The sequence below is a fragment of the Egretta garzetta genome, unplaced genomic scaffold, assembly GCF_000687185.1.
Source record: "Egretta garzetta isolate BGI_Z169 unplaced genomic scaffold, ASM68718v1 scaffold101, whole genome shotgun sequence".
In the NCBI taxonomy this organism is placed as follows: Eukaryota; Metazoa; Chordata; class Aves; order Pelecaniformes; family Ardeidae; genus Egretta; species Egretta garzetta.
The window spans coordinates 1489065-1498971 of NW_009258666.1; the positions used below are offsets into that span (position 1 = coordinate 1489065).

Genomic DNA, 9907 nt, shown 5'->3' on the forward strand with positions numbered 1-9907 from the left:
CCCTCACACTGGGGATTTGCCCGAACTGTACGGGTGGCTGCTTCATCTCTGGTGCATCCTCCCTGTGCTTGCTCCAGCCCGCTTTCCCCCCCTCTGCATTACACTTGCTGCCGCAGGAGTGTGGTGCTCCCGCTGAGCGGGGAGGGCAGGGCTCTCCCCATTTCTGCTGCAGAGAGGGGAATGCAAGAGCAAGGTATAAATATACACAAAGATTAGCGCTTGCACAGCACTCTGCCCTGGGAGAAAGTGTTGAGTGTCACCCACAGCCCGCATTCCCTTTCTCTCCACTCCCCAGCTGCCTCTCCTGTTTCCAGCCCTGGGTTCACAATCTCTGCAGCCAGCACTTTCATTTCATTCCTCCCTCCACCCCCATTCCCTCTTGAAAGGGAGAAAATAATAGAGCCTTTGTTGGGCTGCTGCAGCACAGGCACCGAGCAAGGAGCCACACGGGGGTAAGGGGCTGCCGGGCACGGCTGCCTGCCCGGATTATATGGCATCCCTGCACCTTCAGCTCAGGGGAAGTCAAGCCTACACACCACAACATGTAAAGGGACTCTGAGATTGCCGACATCCACAAAAAAAATAAAAGCAGCCAAACAAAAAAAAAATCTTCCACACCCACACTGCTGGCTTCCCCCAGTTTTATGTAAATTAATATTAATAGGTCAGTTAAGTTTCTGTACAGATATATACAAATAGGAAATAGTTTCATATTTACATCATTAAGTTAATTAGGCTCTATAAAAAAGAACAGCTTTCCAAATTAGTGTCATATGTACAGACAGCAGAGGTGAGCTCACGTCCTTGGCGCGGTCACATTGACAGTGTAATGTACACTAACCATTACCCCCAGTCCCCCAGGCGACTGGCCCCACGCAGGCTGGGCACAGACAGGCAGCGGGCATGAGTGTTACGAGCAAAAGCATCCCAACTCCAGGCTCTTCTGCTCTCCGGGACCCAGCAGGGAATAGTGCTTGTTTTTCGTGAGGCACACAAGTACCACAGGGTCAATTCGTGTAATGTACACTACCAGCGCTCTGTGGATCCCGTGGAAGGCACAAGACCGGCACAGATCTCTTGTTCAAGTCGGTGGATGCTCTGCACGGCTTCTCCCAGGCGCTCCTCAACAGCGCACATCTACAGCGGCATGAGGCTGGTCCAGCCCCGGAGGGGCAGAGTCCTTCGGAGAGCCCTGGTGTGAGCGGATGGACCCAGCCGAGGGTCACACAATGCTGGCCAGTTCTGTGTTGTCCGACTCTGAGCTGCTGTTGCTCTCCTCCCTGGGGGCAAAGGGTTGTGGAGAAGGCATGGAGTGAGCCATGGAGCAAGCCCTGCCTCCAAGCAGACCTCTGCATTGGAGCATAGGAGCCTCTGAAGGGCTCGAGAGGGATGGCACCACCTTGCGCAGTCCCCAAACGAGTTTTCTTTAGCAACTGGGGCAGGTTCCCAGTTGATCTCAAACACTTCACACCATCTCTTTGGCAGTTGGGATTGGGAAAACAAGCCAGCCCTTCCCTCACCCCACCACCCACATGTCCTGGAGGATTCCTGGACAAGTTACAGTGTGTCCCAACCTGTCTGGGCCTCATCCTACCAGCACACATCCCATGGGCATGCCGTGCTTCCTACCTCCATACCACAAGCTGACACTCACCTTAAATCCTGCAGGGCTTTCTTGTTTTTCCTCCGCTTCTCCTCATCAATGGGGTACAGCTTGAACAGGAGCAGGCCCAGCAGGATCAGCCCCACGGGCACAGCAGACACCAGCATCTTCAGGGTGAAGTTCACCTCGCGGGGCTGGGAGCAGCCCCGGGTCTGGTACCCTGCAAAGCTGTGGGCAGAAAGGCACCTTCAGGCAAAGCAAACTGAGTTTGTAGGAGACAAACCTGTCCCTGCCCGCAGAGGTTTGTGGAGCCACAGCTGGATTCAGACACCCCACCACCTCCCTCCCAGCCCTGGGGAAGCAGAGATGCCTGGATGCGGAGGCACCAGACTGGCCTCCCTCCCTCCCTCCCTCCTCCTCAGCTCCCACACAAAAACTCACTCTAAGCTGAGCGTGGAGATGCCCAGGGAGACCCCAGAGGTGAACTTGGTGAAGAAGACATAGAAGGAGAAGAAGATTGCTTCATGGCCATGGGAGTCAGGGTGCTGCAGCTTGAAGTCATCTATGACATCCGGGAGCATGGACCTGTGCAGAGAGCGGAACAGTGAACACTAGGACAGAGCCAACAAAGCACTTCCTCTCCCTGTGGAGAGGATTTCCCTCCAAGAGCCCCATCTTGGGCTGAAAACATTGCAAAAAGGCCTCCCAAGGATTTCTAACCGCTCCAGCAGGCCCTTGGAACATCTTGCCCAGCTCTCAGGGTGCAGCACTGAGAGCACCAGGACCTCGCACTCACCAGGGCAGGAGGAAGGCAGCTGCAACGCTGATCCCAGCTGCAACGGCCACGATGTAGGTGACGATGAGGTTACTGTCCAGGACAGCCACCATGATGAGGAAGGGGATGGCAGACTGGATAGGGGACAGAAACCAGGTTGTGTCAGCAGTGCCTGAACCCAGACTCCTTGGCTTTTCCCCTTCCCTCCTGTGCATGCCAGCCCTCTGACCGCAGGGACAGCCAGGGTAGCAGCCATGCAGCCTTCCTCCCAGAGGCCCACAGTGGCCATTTGTGCTGGCCTTGGCCACAGCCATGGCAGCACAAATAGGATGAGGGACAGGCACCAAATCAGCAGCAGCAGCCGCCACCCCTGCCCAGCTCCAGACCTGCTCGGGGGGCACAGCCCTGCTCATCTCACACAGGAAACCCCATCCTTATGTGCACCTCTGCACTCGAGGGGACCCACTCACCGAGATGCCCACGTAGACAGCAGTCTTCTTCCCAAAGCGGGTAAGGAACCACTGCCAGAGGGGAATGGTCAAGGTGGCCGAGAGCTATGGGAAGAAAAGGGGGTCGTGGTGTCACTTGCTGGCCAGGCTCTTCTCTGGGGGAAAAGCTCTTCCCAGCAAGGAGCAGCTCCTGGGCACAGCCTCCCTCCATCACATTTTTCCAGCACCTCTGATTTCCACATGTCCCTGGGTCTGGCACACAGCCATGCTGCCTGAGCCTGCCCTCACCCCATCCCTCGCCTGCCTCCGTTCCCGGGAAGGAGAGCTCGCAATTGGAGTGGGTGTGTGGGGCCACCTTCTCCCCTGGTGTGGAGCACCCTGGCACCCAGCACTGCAGACCTGCCCAAACAAAGAGAGGACCTGGCTCAATCCTCAGTGCTGGGAAGGGACCTGATCTTGTCACCGCTGCCTGCCCACAGCATGGCCAAGGGCCAGGCTCTGTGGGGACCTTGGCACCTTGGACCTCTCCACCCCATCAAGCAGGGAGGGTGGGAAGGGATGAGGCAAGCTGTAGAGTGCTCTCAAGGAGCTGTTTTGCTCCATCTTCCTGGCAGTAAATAGTGAGATCCTTTTCTCGGGCAGGGGGGGAAGGGAGGTAAGTGGCAGGATTTGGACGAAAAGGCCCCCACGGCTCCTGGTCTCCCCCGTCTCTGGCTGCCTTCACACAGGAACAAAGGCCTTGCTGTTCCTGCCAACTCGCACGGCCTTTGCAGGACATTTGGCAACTCCTAATCCCGGGGGACCTTCGGTCACTGTCCCCATGGTGGACTATCACAGCCCCACAGCCTCCCTCCCCTCAGTCCATGGAGCACCCATCCCATGCCAGCTCCTGGGGAGGAGCTGGGGATCACCCAGCACGCATCCCACCAGTCTCACCCCCGAGGGGCTCCAGGACAGGGCCATACATACCATGATGGCTAGGAGGATGTTCTGGAACTCATTGCGGAAGCCCAGGGTGTAGGTGCAGAAGAGGGCAAAGTTGCCCTCCAGCAGCTGGGGAGAAGGCAGACAGCAGTTAGGGGGGGACGGGCACCCCAGGCACGTGCTCCTCCTCGCAAAGGCTGCGCCCAATGTGCAAGCAGGGGAAGAAAGCGGCCATTCACCACCAACCCACCCGACGGCACGAGGCCACATCCTTCCCCTGCCTGGGGCAGCTCCGGCTCATTGAGCTGCCACCTCACATGCTCCCAGCCCACAGGGCTCCTATTCGGGCCCTGTGCTGCTCATCCCTCAGCCATCTCCAAGCTGCACTGCTGCCCTTCCCTCTCCCCCATCCTCTAAGCCCGGCTGTGCTTACCATGAAGGCCAGAGAGGTGAAGAGGAAGCCGGCGATGAGCTTGATGTAGGCACTGTGGTTCATCACCAGCTTCAGCCCCCGGAAGAAGGAGACAGGCTCATCCGACTGGAGCTCAGAGGACTCTGGGGAGCAGAGCAGATCAGCCCATCGTTAGACCCACCGAAACAGCACCCTTGGGTGCAAGGGGTGCAGTGCCTCATGCTTGCTGCTGAGCACCCTGCACAAGCCCCTGCCTGCCTACAGCATCCCACCCCAAGGGAGTCAGGCAACGCCTGCAGGGATCTCCCTGTCCTCACCCAGGGATCCCTCAGCCCCAGAGGGGAGAGGATGGCCTGGCTGATTTGCCCAGGATAAGCAGAGCCAGTTGCAAAGCAGAGGGAGGGAAGGACAGAAGCTCAGGACTTTGGATACAACCTCACCCAGAGGTGCCATAGCTGGCACTGGCAACCTTGGCCAGACAAAACTGCAAGATAACATTTATCTCTGACAGTGCAGAACAGAGACCCAACTCCTCCTAGCTGTGCTATAACATACCCTGGAGATGCTCTGGCCTCCTGCCCATGGCGCTGCCCTTCTGCAGTGCCTTCCCCAGGCCCCCATACCCAGACCTCAGTTCTACCTGCCCCTCTCCTCTGGTGCTTGACCCATGAACAAGAGGCCAAGAACTCAGCCGGGCTGCTTGCCACAGCGTTTCTGCAAATCCAGAGCATTCCATCAGGTCTCAAGCCTCACCTCTCTTTTCCCGCACGCCCACCGACAGGATGACAGCGCAGAGGATGTAGAGGCCCCCGATGACTCCTGCAGCGATCATGTAGGCATTTCTCTGTGCAAGAGAGGAGGGAGCGGTGAGGGAAGGGGCTCAGCCCAGGAACCAGCCTGGTCAAAAAGGCAAGGAGAGCATGGCAGGGGCTGCCAGCAGGTCCCCCCAGCTTACCGTATCTGTGAGCGACCCAGTGTCATGGGTCATGTTCAGCTCCTCCATGGCCACCGAGGAGTTGGCCTTGCCAATGAAGAAGGGGCTCTCGATGCAGGGAGTATCCACCTTGCCCACAATCTGGCCCTGGATGGCAGTGCCCAGCACGGTGCCCAGCACTTCCACTGTCATACCTGAAGGGAGAGCACCGTGGGATTGAGCACAGCCCTTGGGCACCCAGGGCATGGGTGCAAAACCCTTCTCCACAGCAGAGCCTTCCCTGCTGCAATTCATTGCCCTTCACCAGGAGAAACGACCCAGCCTTGCTCTGCTACAGCTCCCTCCAAATCACCAAGTGATAAAGCCTCTGCTACACAGGGAAGGAGAGCGTCTGCTGGGGAAACTGAGGCAGGGAACTAGGCCAAGACTTGGTCAGGCTGCTCCCACTGCTGTATGACAGAGAAAGACTTGGGAGCTCAGAATCCCCATCATCTGCTCCAGGCACTTGGCTGTAACCGGGACCACCTCACCATCAGCCCAGCTCTCACCAGACTAGCCAGGGATGCCTGCTGGAGGAGCCAGGGAAGAGGAACAGGAAGAGCTAAACCAGCTCCAATTCAAGCCCTGAATGATGTTCATCACAAACTGTCCTTGGGGTGGGGTGCAATCAAATGAGCCCTTCCAGCAGGGCATCTGGAGGAGGATCATGCCCCAGCAAGAGCTACAGCAAAGGAGCCAAGGGCCAGCTGCCCTGGCCATGGCGAGGAAGGGAAGGAAATTCTCTTACGGTAGGCAGTGGCTGAGTCCCGCTCGCTCTGCTCCCTGCTGATGAACATGGTCAGCGCTGAGTAGGGCACGTGGAAGCACTGCAACGGCACGAGGAGGATTAGCTCAAGCATGGGAACCTGCCCCTCTGCGCAGCTCAGCAAGGTGAAGGCAGGGATTCATCCTCTCCATCCCTCACCCACCGGCTCTGGTGTCCGCAGAGCCCAACTCACCGTCACAAGGGTCTGGAACATGCAGTAGAAGACGAGGTACCACATCACTTGGCCTCTGGAGATGTCTGGCACAAACCAGATGAGAAAGTAGGAGATGACGGCAAACGGGGTGGAGAAGATGATCCTTTGGGAGAACACAGTGTGAGCCTCGCAGGTGCGCATCGCCTGTGTAACCCCACCAGCCCAGCTCTCCCTGCTACCACAAGTCCAGTGGGGTTCAGGCATCTGATTTTGGGGGTTCCTGAGCTGCCCTGGGGTGGCCCACCCTGCTCCCAACACTTCAATGGGAGGAGATTGCCACAGGGGTGATTCAGACTAGGCTGAAGGTAGCAGCTCAGGTCCCACAGAGTGGGAAGGGGTAGAGCTGACTCAGACTTCCAGGGAAGAGCTTTATTTGCAAAACCAGACATCCTTGCTTCGATGGAAGTGATTGATCTGCTCCTGCCCTCAGCTTCCAACCCTTGCCCCAACCTCTCCCTCAGGGAGCACCGCTGAGTGTTCAGCAGAATGTAATCAGCTCCCTCATTCCGGCAAGGGCTGGGGAAGCAGCCAGGCAGCGCTGCCCGGCTCTCCAACCCTGCAAATGCCTCTCACCAGCTTGGCTTCACTGCCAGCCGTCCCCACTCCCCCGAGCCCAGTCCCGGGGTCACCCCTGTTCTGCTGGCAGGAATGGGGCAAACCACCAGCAGCCTGGCCCCATCTTCCACTCCTGCCCAGTTTCACAGAGCCGTGGGCAGAGGGACACAGGATGCAAAGCGCAACAGAGGATTGCAGGGGTTTGCTCAAGCGCGGGGCCTTGGCAGCAGTCCCAGCAGGACCAGCCAGCGAGGGTGATTGCAGCGGGAAGCCACCCAGAGCACCTCTGCTTCATCCAGCACATCTCACGACCCTTGTCCTGCTGCAACCCAGACAGGGAGCAGCTCTACCCTGCACCAGCACTCTGAGGACACCACAAACACCCAGGTCCCCCCATCACTCAGGAGGGCACGGGAAGAATTCCTCCGCCTGGTGGGAAGTGAGCCGGGTGTTGAGGTTGTATCCGTATCTATTTAGGGACAGATTTTGCTTGGGGATTTACAAGCACCCTGCACTCCACAAACTACTGGACAGAGGCTGTGTTCTGGAATGAAGCCAGCAGAACCGGACACAGGACAGAGCCAGGCCCTCCGCTGCTCCACTGCCAGGATACAGCGAGATCTTTCCGTCCGGGCTGACGTACAGGACACAAAGTTTAAATTTAAAGTTGGGGCGGGGGGGCGCGCACGTCACCCCGGTGGGGGGAGGAAAGGGGCGAGCCAGCCCCAGCCACTCTTCTCCCGCGCACTTATCGCCTCACGCATACGTGGAGCCAAGGGAAATTTTGAATGAGTCACCGCAGCCGCGCGGCGGGAACCACGTCACACTCGCCTCGGGCGCCAGCGCGTGCACGTCAGAAGCCCCTGCGTGCCCACCCCAGCACCGGGACCAGGGTGCTGAGCCCTGGCCAGGGCTGACCGGCAACTCCAGGCAGTGGCAGAGAAGTGACTTCAAGTTACCCCTGACCGAGGCCGAGGTGATTAAGACGCTCGGAGGAGGCTGCGGTGACGCGCTCGCCCGCTCATTGGCCGCGCGCGATGGTGTGTTCCTTTGTGCCAGGGCTTGCACACCCCTTCCCAGCCCAGCGGTTAACCGTTTGCAAACAGCTTTGCCGCCCCAGAGAAGGAAGGTCAAAGCCAAAGCTCTTTAGTCACCAACACATCAAGGAAAAGTTTGGTCACTGGGAAGTCTGGGATGGTCGAGGAAATGGGGACCTGCTCAGGGCTGGGGACAGAGCGGGGTCCCCGAGGCTGGGGGAGAGGAGGAGGCAGCCAGTGGATGAGCTGCTGGGACAAAAACATGCCAAAGTGGTTCAGAAAGAACGGACTGAAAGGGAGAGAGGCGATGGCCCTTGGGGAGGCTCTCCTCTCCCTTCCAAGGGGCTGGAGCAGCCCCGAGCTTTGAGCTGGAGCCATGGGCAGCCAGCTGGGGCTCAGCCTCACGGATCAGACCCTTCACAGCCCAGCAGAAACTCTGGACAATAAACCCTTGCACACAGGGTCACTTCATTGGTGCTGAGGGCTGGGGTCAGGCAGCTGCCTCTGAGGCCTCCCCACAGCCAAAACCTGCGTCTCCTGGCTTTGCACACAGGGAAACTGAGGCAGAGAGCAGCTCCACAGCCACACCAGCCTGGGGCTGTGCAGCCCCACACAGCCAGCCCCACCGCAGCCAACGAACTCTGAGTTCGGGAGGTTTAAACTCAGCTCAACTCCATCCAAACTGGACTCAGACAGTTGCCCTTGAGCCATGTGCAATAGCAGCAAGCTCCTTGCAGACAGCTGCCCCGGCACTGCTGAGGGGCCCAGCACAAGTCAAAAAGCTCTGGCTAATTTTAACGAAGCAGGAGGAGCCCTTTGGAGGAAACCAGCCACTCCATCCCCACCCCCTGCCTCGAGGATGTGAGATTACAGAGAGCGAGCAGCGGCGGCCATCCGAGCATGCTTGGCTATCCCACACAGCCCTGCCTGCACACCCAGGCAGCTCCGCACAGGCAGCCCCGCTCTAATCTCCGGACCCCAGGCCCCGCCACACGAGTGGCTGCAGAGAAGCCATTTCAGGCCATACGTGGAGCCTGGCTTTAACAGCCGACTGCTACTGCCGAGCTATTCCAGGAAAGCCCGGAAGCAGAGGGTATAATCTGTGGGGGAAAGGACTGTGTCCCTCTCATTCCACTCCCCCCATGCCCACCCCCTTTGCTGCATTGTATTTCAGCAATCCCGCAAGCACGCAGGACTTGGGTTAGTTTAGCACAGGACGTGCCACCATGTCCACACTTGGGCATTAGCACCCTGCAACACTCCGTGTCCTGCACAGGGGCAGGTGTTTATGGATGTCCTAAGTCTACCCTAGGTGCAGGCAGAAGCCCTTTGGGGCTTCACAAACCCCATCCCATCTGCTCCAACTCCATTTGGCACCCCTTCGCTCAGCACCCACAGGCAGTGGAAACATCCACGTGCGGACACCCGGATCCATGACAGCCGTTTTCCTGCCAGGAAAGCATCCTCGTGACAGTCAGCCGGCACCCTGCTGCCATGCATCGACCGCACACACCCCCATGCCTCCTCCCTATGGCTGCCATGCCACCTGCTCTGCTGGCAACGTGGCCCTGTCACCAGCTAAGGCTCAGCAACCGCCACGGGAACAAAGTCCAGCATCAGAGCATGGCATGGGGAGCAGCTCTCAGGGAGGCCGGAGCTGCTGCAGGCACAGGGACATGGAGGACAGGGTGGCCCAGCTCATACAGGGATGGCTGGTGACCGGTCAGCGTAGCAGGCACGGACTTGAAGCCTCAGCTGTTGGCAGCACCATGGGCTTTTTGGGGCACTTGACACCTCACCTGGCTGAGAAGGGGCCTCAGCACATCCTGCCCTGCAAACCTCACACCAAGGGACACCCAAAGCTGAGTGGAAGTGCTGTGGCACATCAGGCAGGGACATGGTGCTACAGGCGGCTCTTACCAGGGCATCAGGCGGCCAAAGCGGGTCCATGATGTTTTGCTGATGAAGAAGCCCACCATGGGATCCGTGATGGCGTCCCAGGCTCGCCCCACGAACAGGATGATGGAGGCAGAGAAAGGGTCCAGCTGCAGGAAGATCTTGTGTCAGGACACACAAACCCCCGTGCCCCCAGCTGCCCTTCCCGAGCCCCTCGGGACCTTCCCAACCACCGTGCAACCCCTCTGCCATCCCGGAGCAGGGGATGGATCCCTCAGCCTCTCCCCCTGGTTCAGTGGGATT

At 58.7% G+C, this 9907-nt stretch overlaps 1 protein-coding gene across 2 annotated transcripts; it reads right to left on the reverse strand.

The window, feature by feature from the left end:
• Nucleotides 1–1191: 1191 nt before the first annotated feature.
• MFSD2A (major facilitator superfamily domain containing 2A) lies at nt 1192–9681 on the reverse strand. Of its 2 annotated transcripts, XM_035903984.1 has the most exons (12): nt 9629–9681; nt 6096–6219; nt 5885–5963; nt 5119–5291; nt 4917–5007; nt 4185–4306; nt 3797–3880; nt 2849–2932; nt 2400–2512; nt 2045–2188; nt 1655–1831; nt 1192–1280 (listed from the first exon to the last, which is right to left on the reverse strand). In XM_035903984.1, exons 1-12 carry the CDS (start codon nt 9634–9636, stop codon nt 1223–1225), a joined length of 1257 nt encoding a protein of 418 aa, XP_035759877.1. In that variant the 5' UTR covers nt 9637–9681; the 3' UTR covers nt 1192–1222. The 2 variants fall into 2 exon arrangements, with proteins under 2 accessions (XP_035759877.1, XP_035759878.1); XM_035903985.1 differs by lacking the exon at nt 2849–2932.
• Nucleotides 9682–9907: the final 226 nt, after the last annotated feature.

Excerpts from the sequence above, each read along its gene's own strand:
- MFSD2A (XM_035903984.1), bottom strand. Across the intron at positions 5,964-6,095 it reads TGTTCCAGACCCTTGTGACG|TGCTTCCACGTGCCCTACTC; the intron begins GTGAGTTGGGCT and ends GTGCCGTTGCAG. Across the intron at positions 5,008-5,118 it reads CTGGGTCGCTCACAGATACG|AGAAATGCCTACATGATCGC; the intron begins GTAAGCTGGGGG and ends TCTCTTGCACAG.